The sequence below is a fragment of the Geotrypetes seraphini genome, chromosome 18, assembly GCF_902459505.1.
Source record: "Geotrypetes seraphini chromosome 18, aGeoSer1.1, whole genome shotgun sequence".
In the NCBI taxonomy this organism is placed as follows: domain Eukaryota; kingdom Metazoa; phylum Chordata; class Amphibia; order Gymnophiona; family Dermophiidae; genus Geotrypetes; species Geotrypetes seraphini.
In genome coordinates, this window is record NC_047101.1 from 15,433,292 (window position 1) to 15,459,273 (window position 25,982).

The window sequence follows — 25,982 nt, forward strand, 5'->3', positions numbered from 1 at the left end:
CAGCATCGAGGTTACAACCCCATATAAAACAACCATCAAAATTAAAAATAAAACTGTAAAATATCTTTGCAGATGCGTAAGAATTCCTTTTTTATATATTCTGTAAAAAATTAATTGTGAGCCCGTGGTTTTAAAGCGTGTTCTGTTCGATAATCTGGCTCCAGAAAATAATTCACTGCGCCGGTCACAAATCATTCCTTTTTCAAAATGCCCAACTCGTAGGGCCAGCAAAAGTATATTGCAGCCATTCCTCCCCCTTTCTTTCGAGCTCACTTGTGCTTTGCCGCCAATGACGTGCGCGAATAAACCCCGCCCACTGACTACGTAGTCAGGGCGAAGAGCTAGCGCATGCGTAAATTGCATCAATAAACAGCATGCATTTCGATCACTTTTACAGCGATCAGTGAGATCGCTATAGGGCGTGCGTCCGATCAGATCATTTGCATGTAGAATCAGGTGGAGAAAGCAACAGCAAAAGCTAGACAAATGCTGGGCTGCATCAGAAGGAGCTTTATCAGTCGTAAGCCTGAAGTTCTACTGCCGTTGTACAGATCAGTGGTGAGACCTCACCTGGAGTACTGTGTTCAGTTTTGGAGGCCACATTATCAAAAGGATGTAAAGAGAATGGAGTCGATTCAGCGAATGGCCACTAGGATGGTCTCAAGACTAAAAAATCTCCCATATGAAGAACGTTTGAGCAGGCTGCACTTATATTCTCTTGAAGAGCGCAGGGAAAGGGGGGGACATGATAGAAACATTCAAATATGTCACGGGCCGTATTGATGTGGAGGAAGAAATATTTTGTCTTACGGGTCCCATGGCGACAAGAGGGCATCCGCTAAAACTCAGGGGGGGAAGATTTCGTGGGGACACCAGGAAGTATTTCTTCACCGAAAGGGTAACTGATCGATGGAATGGTCTTCCACGTCAGGTAGTCGACGCTCGACTTCAAGGGACGATGGGACAGACAGGTGGGGTCGCTCCAGAGGAATGCTTAAATGATGGAGGGAGGGAGGAGGGAGGGTTCTTGAGTGGGCAGACTTGTTGGGCCGTCGGCCCTTTTCTGCCGTCATACTCTATGTTTCTATGTTTAGTGAAACGGTTGCTCGGCAAAACTCAGCCAAGAATCGCCCAACAAAGATCCAGATCAGCAAGTTTAGTGAATCTAGGCCTTAGTACATCTTTAGACAGATATTTCAGTTTGTTTCAATTTACAAATAACATTTTCCAAGGTAGTGGGTTGCAGGCATCGTTAGTGGTGTACCTAGTGTGCAGTCTAAATCGCATTGGGTCCCTCACAGAGATTTTTGAAGAGCCTTGCCTTCAGATATTGCGGAGCGTAGTATACACTCTGGTAACTCGGACCTCTGCAGGAAATGAGTTCCAGGCTCCTACGATCAGATAGTTAAAAGATTTGCAATGGGATTTTTTGCATTTTTACATCTTTCATGGACGGAAATGATCGTCATGCCATGCACAACTGAACAGCTATTTTTTACAAAGCTGCTGCCTGGACCTGGTGGTGAATTTCTTGCTCTGTGCGCATTAAAATTCCCATTTTCTTCTGTGCATTGGGTACATTGACCTTTGAGGGCAGGACAAAAGCGCTCCGGCAAAGCCGCGCTGACAACTGCACGCAGGGACAAGTGCACGCAGGAGAAATTTGGGATTTTCGGGGGGCAATTGTTGGGGAGTTTTTGGCAAAGTTAAAATTCAAACAGCGTCGGCATCCCCCGAACGAGAGGGCGATTGTGGTGAGGGGGTTTCCCCCCCCCACACCTCTCTCAGAGCGGAAGAGCCGATCTTCAGGAGGAGAGTGCGACTTTTTGGTCTATTGCGGGTCGGGGGGAGTTCCCCTCATACTCCCCTTGATGTGGGCGTGAGGATTTTTAAGTGTAGTGGGGGTGGGTTTTCCTTCATACCCCCCCTCTCAGAGCACAAACGGGGATGGTCAGAGTGGCTTCAAGCGGTGACGTGCACATGTCCCGCGCGCAAATGTCAGAGCGTGATTGTCGGCACGCCAATGTCCGGCGCGCTTTAGATGGGTCACCATGCATTGAAGTGGAATACCTAATGACCTCATTACCTTTCATTTTAATTAATTAATTAGATTTATACCCCACTAAGCAGCTTACAGAAAAACATGCATAAAATTTACAAACAGTTAAAATAAAACATAAGACCAAAAATGAAACACCAAAGAGCTGTGCATATAGAAGCACACTTGTATAAGCTTTTAAAATCATTAACTTTAAAAAAGCTCACATACATGCATTTATTTATTTAAAAACTTATATACTGTACTATTAAAAATACAACCAACCTTATTATGCAAGAGGCTATCTCCGCTCTTCTCTCTCTCCACAATAAAGGTCCTCCCGATCTCTTATCCATTCCCTCTCCCCTCATAAGTCTGCATAGAACTTCACGGTTCAGCGATTTATATAAACTGTTATTATCATATTGTAATTTTTCGCTGTATTTTTGAAATGCGTTACCTTTTCCTTACGGGTCCTCTCAGAAATTTCTTAGCAAACTGTATATTTATATTTTACATTTTTGCTTTCTTAAAATTTCTGCACTCTGTATTTCCTCTGATCATCTACATATTGTAACTCACTGAACGTTCAGCTTCCTTGATTGTAAACCGCCTAGAAGTCGCAAGATTGTGGCGGTATAGAAAAATAAAGTTATTATTAATATTATTATTATTAAGATACACAGTATACACAGAAGCCCCTCCCGACGCGATTTGATAGAAGCTTTTCAGAATCCGGACAAAGCACCAGGTTTTGAAAAGCCGTCCGGACCCCCAGACATAACCTGACAAGGAGGACGTGTCCAGGAAAATCCGGACATGTGGTAACCCAAGTACTGTTGTACAACAGTGATTTATAAGTATCACCTTGGATAAAAATATTCCCTTGCTGTTTTTTGATTGTAACCCAAGTACTAACATGAATGCATTCAAAGAAAGCCTGCATGAACAAATTATTTTATTTAAAACTTCCTTAAATTATAATAGTGTCAGACCAAAGCAAATGTCCTGGGAGCTCATTCCACAGTGCTGGGCCTGCAATAGAGAAGGCACATGTGGATGTCTCGGCATAGCGGATTGTGTTTGATGCTGGTACAGAAATCCTCCTCTCGCTTACCAAACAATGCACCTGGGCATACAGTTTTATCGCTCGTAAATGCCGTAGTGCTGCCTTATTTAGGGCGCCTTTTATCAAGTCACGCTGGCGGTTTAACACGCGTGATAGCGCACGCTAAACCGCGGGACGCGCTAGCCGCTACCGCCTCCTCTTGAGCAGTTTTTGGCCAGCGCGGGGGTTAACGTGTGATGAAAAGTCACACGCGTAAACCCCGCTAGCACGGCTTGATAAAAGGAGCCTTTAGTGTCTGGTAAATAAGTACCAAAATCTTATACTGAATGCAGTACATGATAGGTAGCCAATTAAGCTCTTTCATGTTCAAATTTTGTTTCCCTACAATCAGTTTGCTGAATTCTGAATTATCTGCTATGCTCTACACCATATCATAGCCACACCCAGGTATAGAGCATTGCAGCAGTCAAGCTTCGTTTAGGGCAGGATTAACCAATAGGTCAAGTAGGCACGTGCCTAGGGCCCAAAATGGTCAGGGGGGTCCGATGAAGGCGGGCATCAACATTGTTTTTTCCAAACGGCGATGGGCCCCTCCAGCATCGATTGGCAACACAGCCTCCCCCCCCCCCCAATCGGCAATGCATCCCCCCCATCGACGGAAGGTAAGACAATCAAGCAATGCGGGTAAGAAAGGCAACGGGAACTGTAATTGTGCAAGTGGTGTTGCTTGCCCAAAGCTTCCCTCTGACGCAGCTTCCTGTTTCCGCCTGGGCGCATGGTGGGGCGGGGCAGGGGGCCCAGTGTACTTGTGTGCCTAGGGGCCCTCGACAAATTAATCCTGCCCTGGCTTCATTAATATACTGTGTCCACATGTACTTCGCTGAATTTCTTTGTGCATTGTGGTGACTGCACGCTTCCACTTGTGGCTTTCTGTACTGGCCCCTGGCTCTGTTAGCAGTAGGCTTCCCAAACTTATCCTAGCAACCCATAGCCAGTCAGATTATTATTCTATCCTTTCAATTAATATGCATGATATAAATTTGCATATAATATTGCGATGCAACCAGGGCTATCATGCATCGACATTGTGTATATCCTCAAAATCCATATGACTGTAGGGTCTCTAGGACAGGTTTGAGAATCCCTATACTTGATGGGTGTAAAAATTAAACTGAAAATATTCTAACCTTAAACTCGCTGGGAACAATCAGTTTGGGTGTTTCTAATCCACAGAAGGCATCAATTCCACAGAAAATGAGAATGGCCAAAATGATAGAAAAATCACCTGTCAGCTTCCGAACCTAGAGAGGAAAAAATATTGTATTCAAGACTTTCATGTGATCTAACAGGCATCTGATAAGCTTATGATTGTTAATATTTTACAGGTTTTTTAAATTGGCGTCACTAATTGGCTAGGTTCTATTCTATAACATGGGCCAGCACTAATCAGTAAGTGTGAAGGGGCGTAAACATAGGCAGAATATAGGCATGTCTCCAAGATATAGTAACATAGTAACATAGTAGATGACGGCAGATAAAGACCCGAATGGTCTATCCAGTCTGCCCAACCTGATTCAATTTAATTTTTTTCTTCTTCTTAGCTATTTCTGGGCAAGAATCCAAAGCTCTATTCGGTACTGTGCTTGGGTTCCTACTGCCGAAATCTCCGTTAAAACCTACTCCAGCCCATCTACACCCTCCCAGCCACTGAAGCCCTCCCCAGCCCATCCTCCCCCAAACGGCCATAAACAGACACAGACCGTGCAAGTCTGCCCAGTACTGACCTTAGTTCAATATTTACTATTATTTTCTGATTCTAGATCCTCTGTGTTCATCCCACGCTTCTTTGAACCCCGTCATCATTTTCCTCTCCACCACCTCTCTCGGGAGCGCATTCCAGGCATCCACCACCCTCTCCGTAAAGTAGAATTTCCTAACATTGCCTTTGAATCTACCACCCCTCAACCTCAAACTATGTCCTCTGGTTTTACCATTTTCCTTTCTCTGGAAAAGATTTTGTTCTACGTTAATACCCTTCAAGTATTTGAACGTCTGAATCATATCTCCCCTGTCTCTCCTTTCCTCTAGGGTAAACATATTCAGGGCTTCCAGTCTCTCCTCATACATAGAGACCTAATATAATTCGCAAAATACCCTTAATAGCCTCAATAATTGGAAAAAAAAAATTGAATTGGGTGATAAGCGCCTATTTGATTCTATAAAAGATAGCTGCCTATCACATGGCGTTTAACGGCACTTAGGCCCGAATTCTGTAACCGGTGCCTGATATTTCAGAGGCGCCCAACTAGATAGGCGCCTATCTAAATTGGTTAACAAGCTCAATTAAGCTTTTTAATCAGCAATAATTGAAACTTAGGCGCCTAGGAAGAAAGAGCGATTCTGTAACAAGGCGCCTCCAGAAATTTAGGCGGCCTTCAGAAAAATAGGCTCTGTGCACATTAGACGTGGGCGTGGCTCCGTGTTAGGCGCCTTGTTGTAGAATCGCTGGTCTCAAGCGCGCGTAAGCGCTCATATAAGCGCCTACTTTTCAGTGGTGCCTAGAGCCGGCCTATTTCTTGGGCGTCTCCAAAATAGGTTGCCGCTCAGGCGCGGTTCATTAAACAGCACCCAATTTTACTTGAATCGCGCTGAACAGGGCCTAAATCGGCGCCGACACTTCTTATAGAATTTGCCCTTTAATGCCTAAATGGGCGTGTCTATGGGCAGAACGTGACTTAGGCATCGCTAAGCATGATCCCCCAAAAACTTAGGCACCTGAAAGGTAGGCCTTTAAAACCCTGGCCTAAATTTCAAGTGTCTAAGGGTCCGGATTTTTCGACTGGAAAATCTGGCAGCCCTAGCCATGGCCATTCCAACAATTTGGCGTACACTGTTACAGAATACGCCTGATCCGTGACTAAGTAAGGCATGGCGAATTACGCCAAGTTTCAGTTAGCGTAAATCCCTACCTATTCTATGAAGAAAAGCAGCGTAATAGGTCGAACACAATGCCTAAATTTTAGGCGCAATCCCTTAAATGTTCAATGCCTACATTATAAAATCTTACAATCTACCCTATAACAATCTATACACAATGTGACCCACCCACGCTCCGCTACATGAATGCCCATCCACAAAGTACACACCATTGCGTTTAGGGGAATAGGACTGAGCTAGAAATAGTTACTTATGTGCATGTGTTTCAAGTTTCAAGTTTCTTAAAATATATTTTAGACCGCTTAATCAAATATCTAAGCGGTTTACAATGTAGAATTACATAAAAACATACAACTTTATAAAAACAAATAAAACAAGGGGAGGCTGTGATAGGCAGGAGCACGCTACAGGGCTTCAAAGAAGGTTTGGATAGGTACCTGGAGGACAAAGGGATTGAGGGGTACAGATAGGAGTAGAGGTAGGTCATAGGGATAGGAGTAGAGGTAGGTCATAGGGATAGGAGTAGAGGTAGGTCATAGGGATAGGAGTAGAGGTAGGTCATAGGGATAGGAGTAGAGGTAGGTCATAGGGATAGGAATAGAGGCAAGCTATAAAATTATTCAAGAACCACTGCTCAGGCAACAGGCCTGATGGGCCACCGTGGGAGCAGACCGCTGGGCGAGATGGACCTCTGGTCTGCCTCAGCGGAGGCCACTTCTTATGTTCTTATTAAAAGCACAAGACGTACGGACCAACTGTCAACAATAGGGGAGTGGGAGAGAACTACAATTTATATGGAAAAGATTCAACATAAAGGGAAAGTACGATAGGCTGGGGTAAAAGATTAACAATTTACTTTATATTTTAAGTTTTTGAAAATTTGAAAATATTAAATTATCAAAATATTATATTATAAAACTTTAACAAGTAAAGTATTAAAATATTGAAATATAGAGTATTAAAATATGCCCTTAAAAGGACAGTAGTTATCCAAAGGCATCTTGGAACAAGAATATTTTCAGTTTTGCTTTAAATTGTTTTAAGTCACATACGTGTGTAAATGACTAGAATACTGGCAGTTACCCTCATTCTTTTGGCCTTAATCTAGGGAATTAGCCACACACAGAGTAACTACATAACGGCTCTCCTAGATTGAAATTCCACATTTTGGATCTATTTTATAAAGACACAGTGGTTTCTATACATGGAACTTAAAATTAGGCACTGGGAAGATTAGGTTTACCCGATTTCATCTGTACAAAAAGGACATGTGGCCCTGCTCTGTTCTGCCCCCCCCCCCCCACCCGCCCTGCTCTAAAATGCCAATCCAACACGTCTAAAGAAATGCAGCCCTAAAGACTTACAGAAGTAGGGAGATATCTGCTTGTTTTGAAGTGCTTTAGTGAAGTGGAGCAGGCAAAGGTGCCAAAAAAGAGAATGAAGGACATGAAAGTGACGTCGGGTACGTAGTTGCAGTTGTTCCCCACTAGATGGCCTCCAAACTTCAAGCATTCTTTCTGCGTGAGCCTAGACCAATTCATATACTCTGGATCCATCTGATAGGCAAAAATAAGATACAGATTTTTTTAATTGTTGTAGCGCTACTGGCATCTTGGAAAACAGAAGAATATCCCTAATGTTAATTTTTTTCTTTCTTTGCTAAATTTAATGTATTTCTCCCTTTGAACTCTAATTTTATGTATTATATATGGGTTATTTTTGTACATTGTGTTGTTATTTTATTATGTTTTTAGATTGTAAGCTGCCCTGAAGGTCCTCACTAGAAAATTTTAAATAAATTTTCAAAAAAATAAAACTTGGAAACTTGGTAATCATTCATGTTATTACAACTGAGCAACACATTCATATGCATAATGTATACATCTGACCCGAATAGGAGAAAATATTTTACACTAAAAAAATTGTTAAGTTCTGTAACTCATTGCCAGAGGATGTGGTAATAGCGGTTAATGCAGATGGGTTTAAAAAAGGTTTGGACAAATTCCTGGAGGAAAACTCCGTAGTCTGCTATTAAGACAGACATGGGAGAAGCCACTGCTTGACCTGGGATCAGTAGCATGGAATGTTGCTACTGTTTGGGGTTCCGGACTGTTGCTACTCTGGGATTCTGCATGGAATCTTGCTGCTCTTTGGGATTCTGGAATTTTGCTATTATTTGGATTTTTGTCAGGCACTAGTGACCTGGATTGGCCACTGTTGGAAAAGGATACCGGGCTAGATGGACCATTTGTCTGACCTATGTTCCCTCTATATGGAGCGCATGAGCAACTAATACATTCTAGGAACGTCACGCACAGATTTTATATGGTTGCTCAAAAAACTACTTGCAAATCTGGTTTTTAGAACTAGTTGTTCACATTGAAAACTTTTTTAGAATTTGTTGCTCAAACAAACAAACAAAAAAAAATTTGCATGCGCTCGGCCAATCTTTAGAGCAGGGGTGTCAAAGTCCCTCCTCGAGGGCCGCAATCCAGTCGGGTTTTCAGGATTTCCCCAATGAATATGCACGAGATCTATTTGCATGCACTGCTTTCATTGTATGTGAATAGATCTCGTGCATATTCATTGGGGAAATCCTAAAAACCCGACTGGATTATGTCATTCTCTACCCAGGACCACTGTACCAGCTGGGAGCATTTTGGCTTCGTTTTTTATGGATGAGGATTTTTGACATTTGGTAGAGTTACTCTGGCAGTCTCTTTGACTCTATTTATTGGGTGAGGTATAGCTAGACAACAAAATAAACCCAGGCTTTTGTTGGCATTATTTATCCAGTAATAACATGTCTTGTGGTGGTTTCCACTGTAAGTTGTGTTATTACATTTACATATTAGTAAGCTATTTTACATGTACTTGCTTATTTTGCATTAGTTTGTAACCTATGGCAAATGAAAACACCATGGGCTCCTTTTACGAAGCCGCGTCAGCGGCTTTAGCGCACGCTAAACCCGCGCTACGCGGCTAGAACTAACACCTGCTCAATGCTGGCGTCAGCATCTTGCGCGGCCGGCAGTTTAGCACGCGCTATTTACGTGCGTTAAACCGCTAACGCGGCTTCGTAAAAGCTGCCCCATGTGTTATGATAATATAACTTGTGTTAGCACCTTTTCACATGCGTTAACAGGCTAATATCACACATTATAGCTGTAAAGCAGCTTGAGAACTCTTCCCCTTAGTTTCCAATTTCTGGCAAGACCATAAGGTGCAATTTGCTGTGCTGTGTCTAGGGCTCAACACACTCACCACCATGATAACAGAAGAATTCATAGAACTATTGTAAACTTCATATATCGTCTCATTTGATAATGAAGAGTTACCTGTAAAAAAACGAAAAGCCAACATAAAGCATTGTTTCATAGAACTACAACTACTTTAACTCTTAAGAACATAAGAAGTTGCCCCCACTGGGTCAGACCAGAGGTCCATCGCGCCCAGTGGTCCGCTCCCACGGCGGCCCATCAGGTCCATGACCTGTGAAGTGGTTTCTGTCTAATCCTATAACCTACCTCTACTTCTATCTGTACCCCTCAATCCCCTTTTCTTTTAGGAACCTATCTAGACCCTCCTTGAACCCCTGTAGCGTGCTCTGGCCTATCACAGCCTCCGGGAGCGCGTTCCATGTGTCCACCACCCTCTGAGTGAATCCTATAACCTACCTCTACTTCCATCTGTACCCCTCAATCCCCTTTTCTTTTAGGAACCTATCTAGACCCTCCTTGAACCCCTGTAGCGTGCTCTGGCCTATCACAGCCTCCGGGAGCGCGTTCCATGTGTCCACCACCCTCTGAGTGAAAAAGAACTTCCTAGCATTTGTTCTAAACCTGTCCTTTTTCAATTTCTCCAAGTGCCCCCTTGTACTTGTGTCTCCCCACAGCCTGAAGAATTTGTTCCTATCTACCTTCTCTATGCCCTTCATGATTTTGAAGGTTTCTATCATGTCTCCTCTAAGTCTCCGCTTTTCCAGGGAGAATAGCCCCAGCATTTCCAATCTTCTTTCATTGCAGCTCTGGGAGTCTTTTAAAATTAATAGGTCTGCAAAGATTTGGTGACTTAGGGGTCTTTTTATTAAGGCGCGCTAAATGCCAAGACATCCATTATATTCCTTTGGGCATCTTCTTGAAGAGTATGATTTTTATTTCTTTTCTGAACGTCTTGTAGTCTGGCGTCGTTATCAGTAGACTGGAGATTTGGTTATCTAGTTTAGCTGCTTGAGTGGCCAGGAGGCCATCGTATATTTTTTTCCGTTTTACTTCTTTGATCGAGGGGTGTGTGAATAGGGTGTGTGTTTTTCCAGCTCAATCAGACATAGAAAAACACCCCCCCCCCCATTCACACACCCCTCGATCAAAGAAGTAAAATGGAAAAAAATATACGATGGCCTCCTGGCCACTCAAGCAGCTAAACTAGATAACCAAATCTCCAGTCTACTGATAACGACACCAGACTACAAGACGTTCAGAAAAGAAATAAAAACTATACTCTCCAAGAAATTCCTGAAACAGCCCTAACTTCAAACTTACCGTCCTTCCTCCCTCCCTCTTCCCGCCACACTGAAACTACATAACCTACTCTTTAACTCTCTAGAAAGGTCAAATGTTCTTCCATTGTAACCCTCCATTTTTTTAAAAAAATCTCTTTTGTAACCAGCCTTGAACCACAAGGTAATGGCGGAATAGAAATCTCTAACGTAATGTAATGTAATCTTAGCATTTAGTGGACACTAAATCAGTTAGCGTGCCTTCATAAATGAACCCCTTAATAAAGATATTTACGCATAAAATCAGTACGTCAACTGCAGACTGGAGAATATAAATTTATATTGGCAATGTAAACAATGTCTTCTGGGTCTTTTTTTAAAAAGCTGGATCTGGCAAATCTTTGCAACAGTGATCGGAAATATATTTTTTAAGACGTTCACTTCCTTATTATAGGGGCATGCTCAATGCCTAGCATTTTTCTTAAGATGGTGTTTTCCTCCTTTTTTTCAGGAGTCTCTTTGCCCTGACGCAGCATTCGAAACACAGCAAATGGCTCTCCCATGCTGAAATAAGATACGTTTTGCTATTTTTGAAGATTTCAGTTTAAAGCACAAAATTTAGAAAACCAATTTTGATAAACAAAATGCACACGACTAAGATGAACTCGCAATGCTTTTTGGACGTATGAGTAGGGTTACCAGATTTTCCGTTTGGAAAATCCGGACTCCCCCCGCCTAGATCCACCCCTAGTACTGCCCAGGTCCACCCATCCCTGCCCATCACGTCCTAGTCCTGGCTCCCCCCCCCCCCACCGCTGCCTGTTCTCATTGGGCAAGATGCCCGACGCAATATGGAGGAAAACTTTTCAAAGCGCCAGGTTTTGAAAAGCCATCTGGACCCTTGGACATGTCCTCAAAAGGAAGACATGTCCTCATAAGGAGGACATGTCCGGGAAATCCGAACGTCTGGTAACCCTACGTATGAGGAAGTGATATTTGACCAGTTTTGTCTATATGAACTTTTACTGACAATGGTCACATCTGAGAAGCGGTTCATAGACAGTAACGCGGAAGACAAAGGCGCGCGCCGACAACTGAGCGCAAGACGGAGGCGCGTGCCGAAGAAAAAGACTGTTTTTAGGGGCTGCGATGGGTATTTTTTGCTGGGGAGCCCCCCCCACTTTACTTAATACATATTGCGGCAGCGTTGTGGGGGGTTAGGGGGGTTGTAACCCCCCACATTTTCGTGAAAACGTAACTTTTTCTCTAAAAACAGGGAAAAAGTTAAAGTTTTCAGTAAAATGTGGGGGGTTACAACCCCCCAAACCCCCCACAACACCCCCACAACGCGGCGCGATCTGTATTAAGTAAAGTGGGGGGGGGTTCCCCCCCACACACCCCCGTCGTAGCCCCTAAAAACAGTCTTTTTATTCGGCGTGCGCTTCCACGCTGCGCTCAGTTGTCTGCTCACGCCTTTGTCCCGGCGCGCTTTTGACCTGACACCCTGAGAAGCCCATACAAAGAGGTTTTAAGTTGGTATAGTAGGATATACTTGTGTGGGTGGCCTTAAATTTATTAAGCAATATACAGATTGTGTTGAGTCTGAAATGGCTGTTCTTACCTGTATTAGGTGCTGCACAAGCACAGCTATAGAGGGTTATATTATTCCTGCTGTACTCCCAGTTGATTGGAAAGTAATCAGCCAGGTTTAGCATCTTCTTACAAGCATCATAGATGAATATAAAGCTTATCAGAGCACAGAAGCCTTCTTCAGTGAAACGGGTAAAATACTGCACCAGGTAACTTGCGTCTGTAGCCACCAAAATAATGCAGAAAAAAGCTACCCACAGTCCAATCCATAATCGAAATTCCAAATAATTGAGAGCTTGATCACTGGCAGAAAAAAGGGAAAAATGACAATATAATTCTTCTCACTGTAGCACACAAAGGATACACAGGAAAGCAAATTTATTTTCAATAGTTCTTATTTACTTACTTGCTAAAATTAAAGAGAAGCCTTTCAAAAACCAACACAGGTCCTGTACTGCTGAGAATAGCGAGAGGTTGACCAGCAAAGAGACAAAATACCCCTCCAGCAATCGCTGTTCCAAGGAAACTCTCTATCACTCCCTAAAACATATAGCAAGAACTCATAAAGGTTATTACACTTACCTTGAAAGTTTTAACAAAATGATAAAACCATGCGAAGGGCAATTTTCAGTGGGAACATGGCACTTTCCTTTGAAAATCTACCAGTGTGAGTCATCTGAGGACACAATTACAAGACAAGCTACACTCTTGGTAGTCTTCAAAACTGAGCTAGAGAAACAAGCTATTTTGAAGTTATATTTTTTGGAAAAAACAAGCGTCAATTCTCCCTGACGTGTCTAAGCAGACTCAGTTAAAAAGGAAGCAGTTTCTATTGCTCAAGCCTAAGGTTTTAGCGGTGGGTGCGACCTTCTTAAAATTTCCTTGTAAGTGCCTTATTTCGTACGCAAGTGATAAATATGTGTCTCTAGACCCAGCCTAGTTAGAAGATTTTCTCAAAGATAAACCCTTGCAGATAATTTCTTAATTTTTAATGTTCAATAATTTTTATTGAGTTTTAAAAATAATCTTACAAAGAATATCATCTCAACTCAGTTAATACATTGTAGATATATAAAATCAAAAAAATCAACAATCAATTATCATCACAATACAGACACGATAAAGTACCTCCCAACACTCCCTCCTTCCTTCCCATCCCCCCTTCCCCCTCCACCCATCCCATTTCCAAATATTACTAATAAATAGTGCTTATTTTTATGATTACAAATGTAATGAGTTCACTACAAAACTGTGTGCTCTGACTGATAATGGCTGTATATAAGGTTCCCAGATCATCCAAAATTTACTCTGTTTTTTATAAGATGGGGAGGTCGCCCTAGCTTCCATAATCATAAGAGCACGAGTTTCTTAATTTTTATTTGTTTCTTTTGCTAGGGAGGATAATTGTTGACATTTAAAATTGTGCCACATATCTTTTACCTGCCATGATGTTAATATTTAATTTCATTAAGTTGATTTGCTAAGATGCGGCACTTGCGGTCCAAATAATGTGGGCTAGATCGTTGATAAATGGTTTTCCTGGAGTATTGTTTGATTAGCATTTTATGCTGATGTTTGAAATTGATATACCTGTATGTTTGTTATATAATTTGTAACACATAAAGAAAGAAAGAAAAAAAAAAAAAAAAAAAAGAAAATCTACCAGTGAATTTGTGTCACAATTAATTAAGTGAAAACTCAGAAGAAAATAGAAATATTCAGAAATAATACAGCTTTTTCTGCTCCCAACTTTTTCCCAGAGTCAGAAGTGAAAAAATTTGACATTTTGGAACATTTATGACCTCTTTCACAAAGCCGTGCTAGCGGCTGCCGCACGGCAACAGCCCCGAAGCCCTTTAAATCTCTATGGGCTTCGGGGCCGTTAGCGCAGCGCAGCCGTTAGTGCGGCTTTGTAAAAGAGGCCGTTAGAAAAACTCCAGTGAATAAAAAAATGGAATCCCCTTTTTTTCAATGTTCTTTGTTTTGTTTGGGAGGGAGGGAAGAAAGGTCCTGAATAGAGATCCCAACAGGGGAGAAAGATACTTGTTTGCCTAGAGCCCAATATGGAATTCTTCCAGCTCTGCTTGTGACAAATATATTGGCAGACACCCATAAGAAAATTAACAAAGCTTTTTCCTGGGATGCTGAGGTGGCTCATTCACAGTAGAGAGCTGCACGGGAAAGGGGCCGATGGGGATCCCGCGAGGTTTCCCCTGGGTCTGTGGGGGATCCCGTGTGGTTCCCCCTGGATCCTCTGTAGGAGGCAGAGGGTCCTTTGGCCAAGCTTGGCAGGCAACAGCAGTGTCCCTGAGTCACAGTGGCTCAGGGATGCTGCCAGTGACTGCTACGCTTGGTAGAAAGGAATTCTGGTCACCTTTGAAGGAGGTCCTCAGCTGGTGGTGTGACCTCGCAACATAACTTGAGGGTCCTTATCAGCTGGAGTATTTATATTTTATATTTACATTAGAGGATCTGGCAAAAACCCATTTACAAAGTATATATTCTTGCCAATTAATATTTCCAAATTAATAAAGTGTCTTTGCTTATTTGTAAATGGCCTTTAATTCAGTAGCATAATTAAATTAAATCATTACTTCCGAAGTTTATGGGGATTTGCGGGCACGGAAGAGATTACTTGCGGGGATGGGAGGGGACAGATTCGATTCTAGCGGGGGTGGGCAGGGACGGATTTTATTTCCAGAGGGGACGGGTTTGCTTTCTGTCCCCGTGCAACTCTCTGATTCACAGTTGCTAGCAGGAAGATGTTCCGTTTGTTATGCAATCATGACCTCTAGTGGCTAGAATTAGAACTCATGACCTCAGAGTCTGATGATAAGTATTGCTGCAATGACTAGACTAAATTAAGTTGAGAGCGGGATATAAAAGGAGAGTAAAAGTGACTGGTTAGCTGCAAATGTAAGCTCATAGGAGGCAATTCTATAATATGTGGCCGAAATTTAGGTGCTAAATTTCTGCAGGCTGCCAGCCTATTCTGTATGAATACCTAAGTCCATATGTGATCTTATAAACTGGCATTGGCATGCCTAAATGTGAGTGTGTACATTTTACCTCAGGTCTATACCTAAATATGGAATTTACATGTGTAACTTACATTATTAGTCTTTACGTTACATGTGTAAATGCTGACCATGCATATGACATTAGGGTGGTCCCCCAAAAAATTAAGTAAGCACATTTTGTTTGTCCACAAGGCTAATTTTTTTCTTAATCTATTTATCATATTTTCATTAACATATCAAGTATACACTTGTACAGAAAGATAAAGTTAAAAAGAAAAGGAAAAGATACATTATCAATAGTAATGATCTGGCAAAATAATAGGAATTTGATAACTTAACTTTAAACTCAAGTCCTCAATATGGGTCCAAGCCATAGAATCAGCGAGGAGATTAATAACTCACCCAAGGCTAATTTTATTCCTTTATATAAAGATGAAAACCACACCAAATTTTACTCAAAACAAACAAAGCTTAGGGGTTGCCCCACCTCGCTCTTTCTAGCGTTGTATTTTTCAGTGAGGCTTATCCCTCATTTTGCTTCAACATTAACTGTGGTTAGTTTGGATACCCGATTCCAAAGTTTCTTCAAAACTGGATCGTCAGTCCACACTCGCTTTGGTTGATCCTCATTCAATCAAGAGATTTTTTTTATTGGCTGTGTTCTCTGTGTTACAAGACTCTCAAAGGTCACAGAATCGGATTCATCTGAACAGCAAGAAAAAAAAAAAAAAAAACCCTCTGCCTTTGCTTCCGTAGGAATTCTTGATCGTCTTCATTTTTTTTTTTTTTTTAAATATCATATTTATTGGAGCAGAAACCAGGCGGTAATTCAGAACATGTCCAAAGGTAAATACACGGTATCAAGCAAAACAGTGGCATACAGAAACCGAAACTGGGTAAGGAGATAAAAGAGAAAAGAAATGAAATCTATATGTGTCAAGTACATGCAGAGGACAAAGTGCCATCTGAAGCAAAACCATAAAATGCCGGACAGGAAACTGAACCACCAACTGGCGCTGCCAGTTTTTAAAAGATGAGAAAAAAAAACATTCATACGGAATCCCTAAACGATTCTAAACACATACACACTCCAGAAACACGCAGCAAACACACACAGGCATACCAACATCCATGCAAACCCAAGCAAACACACACCCACTCACTCCCAAAAAAAAAAAAAAACCAGTGCGATGCATTGGGTGCGTAAGGACAATAGGAAAAAGAAATAAAAGTAAGAGGAAAAAAAAAAAGAAACGGAAGGATAGAAAAGCAAAGATAGGAGCATAAACACAAGCCACCACTAAATTTAGTCCAGTCCTGAAGAGAGAGTGGACAAAAATTTGTCCCACAAGGAACAGTAGATTTTCCATAAGTCCTGAGCACAAACAGAGTAGGTATCCAATTCATATCGGGCTTGAGTTCTCATCAGGGGAAGCCACATTTGGTAGGTTGGAGCCTCCTCCGAGGCCCAGTAGCGGAGAATGAGCTTCTTTCCCAGAACAGCATGAAGCGCAGATCCAAGGCCTTGGGGAGCCATCCCTCTAGCCAACTGTGAAGATCAACGTTGCGAATGGATGCAGGGTTGCCGATGAAGTGAAGATTATTGCGACGCCCCCTGTTCTCTTGATCCTCAAGGCGCTCTGAGAGGGTACAATTTGCCAATTCCAAAGTGCGGAGCCGCTCTTCATAATGAGTCACGCTCTCCTCCTGTTGCACTATACGATCTTCAGCGTGTTGCAGTCTTCCAGCGTGCGAGTCCAAACTCTCCTTCATATCCTCCATAAAGGTATGTATTTTTGCAAGTTTGTCCTCCATGACCAGGGTAAGAGCGTGTCAGCTCCTGCACTGCGGCAGCCTCTAATGTAAACATCAGCGCCTCGTGGGATTCCGCCATCTTGGGCTCCGGGGCTTTCTGCTTGCCTTTCACCCCGCGCTGCGGTTTAGCCGACATACCTCGGAGAACACACAAAGGAGTATAGGCGCTGCTCGTCGTTGTAATAAAGAGCAGGAAAAAGCCTAAAGTACGGCCGCGGATGCAAATATGCAAGGCTTGTGCAAGGTTTTACAGCGGCGCGGCCCGGAGCTGTGGAGGCACACGTCCGTTCACTCTCCCGGCATCACGTGACCCCCCCAATCGTCTTCATTTTTAAGTTCAGTCACAGCATCTTTTTTGGGAAATATCAAAGAACTCTTTGCAGTGGCGTGGTAAGGGGGTGCGGACTGCCCCCCCCGGGCACCGTCTTGGTGGGGGGCACCGACACATCTCTTCCTCTCCGCCCCCCCACCATCCCCGCTCCTTCCTACTCCTCCTCTGCCCCACGTGCACCTTCACTTCCCTCCCGCCATCCCTCTAGCCCTTCGCTGGCATGAGCAGCAGCTCCAATTTGCTGCTCGTGCCGGCCTCAGCGCTCCCCTCTGATGTTACTTCTGGATCCCGAGGCTAGAAAGTGATGTCACAGGGAGAGCTGGCACGGACAGCAAGCTGGAGATACTGCTCGCACTGGGGAAGCTAAACAGGTATGGGGGAAGGGAATGGGTGCACACGTGGCGGAGGGGGGGAGGGCACCTCCCATATTTGCTACACTAATGACTGCTTGAGTTCACTTTTAAAGATTTCTTCAATCTATCACCTTCTCGTTGACTTCTGTATTTCTTTAGGGATAAATACTCTTCATGTGTTGTTAGGTGCCATCGACTCGTCTTCGAGTCCTAACGATGTCATGAATTCCAGATCTAAAAAGATATTAGTTTTGTGCTAATCCGGTAAAGTCCTCCAGCGTCATCCCCATGGTTGTTTTCAGTGCGTCCAGCCATCTGACTGCAGGTCGCCCTCTTTGCCTGGTTCCTTCCCAAACACGATGTCCTACTCCAATGATCTTTCTCTTCTGACAGTATGACCAAAATAAGTTTCTTCAACTTCCTGACGCAAGAGCCTGTGTGTTTGTGTCGGTATCCTGACTCGATCCCATACTGTCCTCGCCGACTCACACGCCAACTTATAGCTTTCCGGTAAAGGTTTTCCTTCATTATAGTGACGAAACCTGACTGGTCGAAGAACATCCTGTCCACATGGCAGACTAGCAGCTGACAGCTGACAGACTGACTTCCCAAGGAGCCAGGTTTCAGGTGCAGATCGCCAACTAGATGATTCCGTAGAAACTAATTATGCGCAATCACACAAGTAAACGGTGAGTGCTGGGGTGATCTCTAATTATTGTCTAATCGAGCTGAAATTTAACACATAAGTGGACAAAAATTAGCCTTGTGGAGACAAAATTTGACAAGACTGATTTTTTTTTATTGCACACCACCGTGGACCACCCTACTATGAAATCCCATAACACGCCCCTTTGCAAATACATGCTAAGCCATTTTAGTGCATAAAAACAGAATAGCATTTATAAGTGTACATTTCTACTCGTGTGAATAGCAGTATTCTATAATTTATAGAATGAAAGATGGGTGGTGTCAGTTCTCTGTCCTGATTCTAATCAAACTGGAAATCAAAAGAAACAGTTTCAAGTTTCAAGTTTATTTTTTAACTTATTGAATCGCTTAATTTAATTTGCTAAGCGATTTACAAATAAAAATTAAAACAAAGGTGCACACTAAACTAAAACTAAACTAAATCTTAGGTTTGTATATCGCGCCTCTCCACAAGCGTAGAGCTCGGCACGATTTACAGGGTTAGATTGAAAAGGAGCTACCATGAAGGGTTATAGGAAAGGAGCTAGGAAGATAAAGAGGGACAGGGTACCAAAGAGCGGGAGGTGTTAGATTTTGAAAAGAGCCAAGTTTTCAGGTGTTTGAGGAAGGATTGGAGGGAGCTTGAAATTCTGAGCGGGGATGTGAGGTTGTTCCAGAGTTCTGTGGTTCTAAAGGGGAGGGATGTTCCTAGTTTTCCTATGCGGGATATACCTTTTGCAGAGGGGAATGATAGTTTCAGTTTTTGGAAGGATCTAGTGGAATTAGGGTTAAGAGGAGTTCCAGAAGAGTGGGATAACGGGAGGAAGGATGCCATGTAGGATCTTGAAAGCTAAACAGGCACATTTAAAGAGGACTCTGGAGTGAACTGGGAGCCAGTGAAGTTTGGACAGGAGTGGGGAGACATGGTCAAACTTGCCTTTAGCGAAAATAAGCTTGGCCGCGGCGTTCTGGATTAGCTGAAGTCTATGGAGGTTTTTTTTAGTTAGGCTTAAATAGATGGAGTTGCAATAATCCAGTCTAGAGAGGATGGTGGATTGAACAAGGACGACGAAGTGAGAATGATGAAAGTACGATCTCACTTTCCTCAGCATATGAAGACTAAAGAAGCACACATTAGCTTATTTATAATAGATTACATAAATTTGACATACTGACATATAAACTAACAGATACATAAGGGAAAAAAGGGCAGAACTACAATTGTATTTATAAAGCATAAAGGAAACATGAATGGTAAAAACAACAGGTAAGGGGAATAAGATAAAAAAGGAAGGTAATCATCAAGTATGATTATAAATTAAAAGCGTCTTTAAAAAGGAAACTCTTCAGAATGCCTTTAAAATGTTTGAGGTCATTTTCCTCTCTTAGATAATTGTGGAGCCATAACAGAGAAAATATCATGACGACGAGTTCCAATAGCTTTCAGGGTGTCAGGTCAAAAGCGCGCCGGGACAAAGGCGCGCGCAGACAACTGAGCGCAGCGCGGAGGTGCGCGCTGAAGAAAAAGACTGTTTTTAGGGGCTACGACGGGGGAGTGTGGGGGGGGAACCCCCCACTTTACTTTATACAGATCGCGCCGCATTGTGGGGGCGTTGTGGGGGGGTTTGTAACCCCCCACATTTTACTGAAAACTTAACTTTTTCCCTGTTTTTAGGGAAAAAGTTACGTTTTCACTAAAATGTGGGGGGTTACAACCCCGCAAACCCCCCAAAACGCCGCCGCGATCTGTATTAAGTAAAGTGGGGGGGGGGCTCCCCAACAAAATCCCCCGTCGAAGCCCCTAAAAACAGTCTTTTTCTTTGGCGCGTGCCTCCGTCTTGCACGTTACTGTCTACGAACCACTTTCAGTGATGGAACTGTTAAGAGTTTTTGATTAGTGGACCTTAAAGAACGTGATGTACTATGGGGAATAAGTAATTTGTTAATGAATTGGGGTTCGTTTGAAGACAGTATTTTGAAAACTAAAAGTAAGATTTTAAAGGTAATGCGATGAGCAAAAGGAAGCCAATGTGATTCAATCAGGAGCGGAGTAACATGATCCAATTTTTTGCAATTGTGTATTAATTTGATGGCGGTATTTTGGACTATCTGAAGACGTTTCTTTTCTTTTTGGGTGACATTTATTAATAGAGAATTACAGTAATCAAGGAGGAAAAATGCATCACAATCCCCTCTCCTTCATCCCTTCCCCCCCCCCCCATTAATGCTTTCATGCTGAAACACATTAAAAGTTGCAAAGAGATACTGAAACAAAGGTAGGTGTTTAAGTAGAACAATCTCACTTACCTGCATGTTATCGGTGGCATCTCCTAGCATGCCACCGAATGTAATTGCATTGGTTACTGTCGCCAAGTATATGAATAAAACAGCCGATAGACACTGAATATGCAGGGCGTCATAGTAATCACTCCAGTACCAGCGAGCCTTTCTCCGGATATCATTCACTAACCCCCCAAATAACCTTCACACACAGAAAAAGTACAATTAATAAAATATTTGACGTTACATTGTAACCAAGTTGTGCATGGAAGAATATTAAGCAGACTATGTCTGATCTTCTTAAATTATATGAGAGGGTGCTGGAAAGTTCTCAGCCCAATCAAGAAGAGAATGGCGTGGATATGGTTCAATCAATGATCTGAAGCAATGTCAAAAAACATAGAATTTCATTTCTGCAAATAGGCACTTCATGAAATAAGATAACCCTCTTTTCAGCTCCAGTGGCAAAATAACGCTCAGAATTTAGAAAGTTGGTTGGTTGGGCTGAGAACTTTTCAGCACCCTCTCCTATGTAATAAAAGTGAGCCTAGGACAACCAAGCCATTGTGACATCACTGATGAGGTTGGCTCTTATTGGTGGAATGAGGCATTATGACATCACAATCTCAGCTCTGGCTACCAGAGACTGAAAGTCTTTACACTACGAGGGGGTGCTGAAAGGTTTCAGCCCAACCAAGAAGAGAACGATGTGGATAAGGTTCAATCAATGATCTGAAACAAGGTCAAAACATAGAATTTCTTTTCTGCAAATTGGCACTTAACAAAATGAGATAACATTCTTTTCAGCTACAGTGGAAAAATAACGCTCAGAATTTAGGAAGTTGGTTGGTTGGGCTGAGAACTTTCCAGCACCCCCTTGATTGTAATAAAAGTGAGCCAAGTATAGGACAATCAAGCCATTGTGGCATCACTGATGAGGTTGGTTCTTATTGGTGGAATGAGGCACTATGACATCACAATCTCAGCTCTGGCTACCAGAGACTGAAAGTCTTCACACTGCGAGGGGGTGCTGAAAAGTTCCCAGCCCAACCAAGAAGAGAACGACGTGGATAAGGTTCAATCAATGATCTGAAACCATTTCAAAATGTAGAATTTTGCTTCTGCAAATTGTCACGTGCCAAAATAAGAGAACACTCTTTGCAGCTACAGTTGCAACATAATGCTTGGAATTTATTTGAGATCTAGCTAGGTACTTGGGACCTGGGTTAGCCATTGTTGGAAACAGGATACTGAACTTTCGGTCTTTCCCAGTAATTCAATTCTTATGTTCTTATATGAGCCAAGTATAGGACAATCAAGGCATTATGACACCACTGAAGAGGTTGGCTCATAGGTATTGGTGGAATGAGGCATTATGACATCACAATCTCAGTTCTGGCTACCAGAGACTGAAAGTCTTCACACTGCGAGGGGGTGCTGAAAAGTTCTCAGCCCAACCAAGAAGGGAACAACATGGATATGGTTCAATCAATGATCTGAAACAATGTCAAAACATAGAATTTAGATTCTGCAAATTAACACTTAATGAAATAAGATAACAGTCATTTCAGCTTGAGTGTCAAAATAACACTCAGAATTTAGGAAGTTGGTTGTTTGGACTCAGTGGCATAGTAAAGGTAGGAGGCGCCAGGGGCAGTGATGCCATCCCCTGCACCCTCCGCACTCTCCTATCATTGCCCCCACTTCTGCACCACCCCCGCCCCTTTCCACTCCCCATTTCACACTTGCGCTCTCCCAGAAAGGCTTTAAGAACACAACCCTCAAGTGCCCAAAGCCCCCAATTCAACCTGCCAAAGCAGAAAGGTGCCCCCCCCCATAACATAACTTGACATAGCCATCAATTCAAGGGTACCTGGACCTCCCTCTTGACACCTCCTGACACAGCAGCCATCAAGTGTGCCTGAATCTCTCCCCCAACACAACCTTGCATAGCCATCGAAGGTGCCTTAACCTCCTCCTCCTTTGATACAACCTTACACAACCACCAAGTGCCTGCAAACCCCCCCCCCCTCTCAGCAGAATCTGACTTAGCCTTCAGTGCCTGAACTTTCAGATAGAGCCTGATACATTTATCAAGTGCCCGAATTCCCTAACCCTGCCATCAACTCTTCCCCACCACACAAGCCAATAAGGATTGCTCTTGCGCAACGACAATTGAGCGCAATGATAATTACACGCAAGACAATTGAGCGCAACGACAATTGAGCGCAATGATAATTACACGCAAGACAATTGAGCGCAACGACAATTGAGCGCAATGATAATTACGCGCAAGACAATTGAGCGCAATGACAATTGAGCGCAATGATAATTACACGCAAGACAATTGAGCGCAACGACAATTGAGCGCAATGATAATTACGCGCAAGACAATTGAGTGCAATGACAATTGAGCGCAATGATAATTACACGCAAGACAATTGAGCGCAACGACAATTGAGCGCAATGATAATTACACGCACGACAATTGAGCGCAATGATAATTACACGCAAGACAATTGAGCGCAATGACAATTGAGCGCAATGATAATTACGCGCAAGACAATTGAGCGCAATGACAATTGAGCGCAATGATAATTACACGCAAGACAATTGAGCGCAACGACAATTGAGCGCAATGATAATTACACGCAAGACAATTGAGCGCAATGATAATTACACGCAAGACAATTGAGCGCGACAATTGAGCGCAATGATAATTACACGCAAGACAATTGAGCGCAATGATAATTACACGCAAGACAATTGAGCGCAATGACAATTGAGCGCAATGATAATTACACGTAAGACAATTGAGCGCAATGATAATTACACGCAAGACAATTGAGCGCAATGATAATTACACGCAAGACAATTGAGCGCAATGACAATTGAGCGCAATGATAATTACACGAAACACAATTGAGCGCAACGACATTGAGCACAATGATAATTACACGCAAGACAATTGAGCGCAATGACAATTGAGCGCAATGATAATTACACGCAACACAATTGAGCGCAACGACATTGAGCACAATGATAATTACACGCAAGACAATTGAGCGCAACGACAATTGCGTGTAAAACAAATGAGCGGAAGGACAAATCAACGCAAACAATCATGCACACATTCACGTTCACGTGAATACAGTACTCATCCTGAAGATAAGACTATCAAAATGGGCTCCTTCCCCACAGCTCAGTTCTACAAGGGGTAGGTGGAAACACATATACCGGCAGAGAAATGGTAACAGCTATACCCGGACAGTACTCACCGTCTGGTTCTTTTCAGTTCTTCACTGACATGAGGGTGGCCATGAGCAAGTCTCTCATCATGATGCTGCATGCTCCCATTACAATGGGATTTTGATTCACGGAACATCATTAATTTCCTGAAGCAAAAACAGGGACACCTTAGAAAGCTTTCAATTCTTTTTTTTTTTATTTATTTTTATTCATTTTAAAACATTCAATAAATGTGATACAAATCAATATACAATCATTTTCATTTAACATCACTTAAAACTCTTACAAAGTTCCTTCAAAAACAATTACCCTCCCTCCCCTACCATCATTTCCTCATTCAAAGACCTTAAATATCCCATCCTCCCCCTCCCTCCCTCTGGATGTGTACAATCAGCATAGGAGAAGAAAAATATTATCAATCATTACAGTATTTTTCTAATGGTCCCCAAATCATCCTAAATTTCTTTAAATGCCCCTACTGTATGGCCAAAATATGTTTCATTTTGTTAATGTATTAGACTCAAAGGCACCCAACTCATATAACTTCTTGAGGAAAAAGGCAATAGTAATTCACAGCCTCAATATATAAGGGATTACAAACCTTATATACTTAAACCTTTTTCAATTGCAAAATCTCTCACATGATCCCCAGCGAGGCCACCTCCCCACTCAATAAATCTTCATAGTAGGTGGCTTTACACCTCCTCTCGTCATCGGATCTTTATATTTTCTTAGTTTTCTTAAACTTTTTTTGTGCTTGTATTCTTTATAATTTTTTTTATATATGATTTAATGTTTAAATACTTAAATAGTTCATAAATAGTGGCTAAAGTAAATTTACTTAGCTTTAGATCAGCTCAATTTCTGGTCTCAGTGGTGGGAGGGGCTAGGGCAGGATTGGGGGCGGGACTGGGGCTTAGCGAGGTGGGATGGCTGGAACTGGGTGGGGCTGGGGGGGGTCCAGATTTTCCGTTTGAAAAATCCGATAACCCTAAATATGAGGCTCACTGTTCTAAAATTACCCCCAATGACCTGACACAGAAGGGGTTGGGAAACAGGGCATGATTTTACAAACGGCACCTAGGGAAACGGCACTTATCATGTACCATCCAAAGTTAGGCACCATTTATAGAATCGCACCAGTAGGTGCCAGAAATTTAGGCATCGTTATATTAGGTCAGAGTTTTCTAGGCCTAAAATATTTGTGCCTCAGGAAGGCACCTACCAGTACCTACCTCAGTTCACACCCAAACTCCACCCCTAACCATGCCTACTTTTCAGATAGACATCTTCATCTTGTAGACGCCTATATCGCACCTACCAAGTTAGGCACCTACCCCCCCCAAAAAAAAAAAAATTAAAAAAAATTTATTATTATTTTTTTACTGGTGCTGTTCAATTAACAGCATCGATTGAACCAATTAAAAAAAAGGTAGGTGCTTAGATCAGCTAGGCGCGCCAATCTAAGCGCCTAACTGTATGCGTCTTTTATAGAATCAGGGCCTTACTGTGCTAATTGAATAAGTGTGCCTAACTGCAATATCCCCCACCCCGTGTTAGGCTTTTTTTTTATTGCTGGCTATGGCGATATTAGCTCCGATGCTCACGGGAATTTTATGAGTGTTGGAGCTGATACCACTCGGCCAGTGATTTAAAAAAAAAAAAAAAAGCCTACTGCAGCTTTATAAAAGGGGGCTTATGCTATTCAGCTGATATACAGTAAAGGAGCTTTTCCCTGCATTAACCGATTTGCAAAAACAATACCCCCAACAGTTAATGTGGAGGCTCTGCAGTTACTTCATGTTAATTGGGGCCATAAAACCAGGTGTGGGTTACCCTATGGCTCCAGAAAAAAAATAAAGATCGATGGAGACATACGCTCCATGGAAGCTCCCCCTTCTACTTGTATCCCCCCTCTGACCCTATCAAGAAACCAACCCTAAACCTCTTCTTCCCTCCTAGTGATCCTAAATGTTCCCCTTACCTTCTATTTAACACCCTTATTCTGTAATTCCCTTGCATCCACTATATAAGCGTCCCCTGCATCTACTGTGTAATCATCCCCTACATGGCAACTTCTTGGCAATGTCCAGCTATCTTATACTGTAAATTGTA

At 42.5% G+C, this 25,982-nt stretch overlaps 1 protein-coding gene across 4 annotated transcripts in view; it reads right to left on the reverse strand.

Annotated features, from left to right (window-relative positions):
• LOC117351648 (electrogenic sodium bicarbonate cotransporter 1-like) overlaps positions 1 to 25,982 on the reverse strand; it is an 84,701-nt gene that overhangs the window by 33,300 nt on the left and 25,419 nt on the right. For all 4 annotated transcript variants that reach the window (XM_033927234.1, XM_033927233.1, XM_033927232.1 and 1 more), the window contains 7 exons: positions 23,897 to 24,013; positions 20,646 to 20,820; positions 12,539 to 12,672; positions 12,164 to 12,435; positions 9,309 to 9,382; positions 7,409 to 7,600; positions 4,295 to 4,408 (listed from right to left, as the gene is read on the reverse strand). In XM_033927234.1, coding sequence (XP_033783125.1) covers positions 4,295 to 4,408; positions 7,409 to 7,600; positions 9,309 to 9,382; positions 12,164 to 12,435; positions 12,539 to 12,672; positions 20,646 to 20,820; positions 23,897 to 24,013 — 1,078 coding nt within the window. The remainder of the gene's footprint in view (positions 1 to 4,294; positions 4,409 to 7,408; positions 7,601 to 9,308; positions 9,383 to 12,163; positions 12,436 to 12,538; positions 12,673 to 20,645; positions 20,821 to 23,896; positions 24,014 to 25,982) is intronic.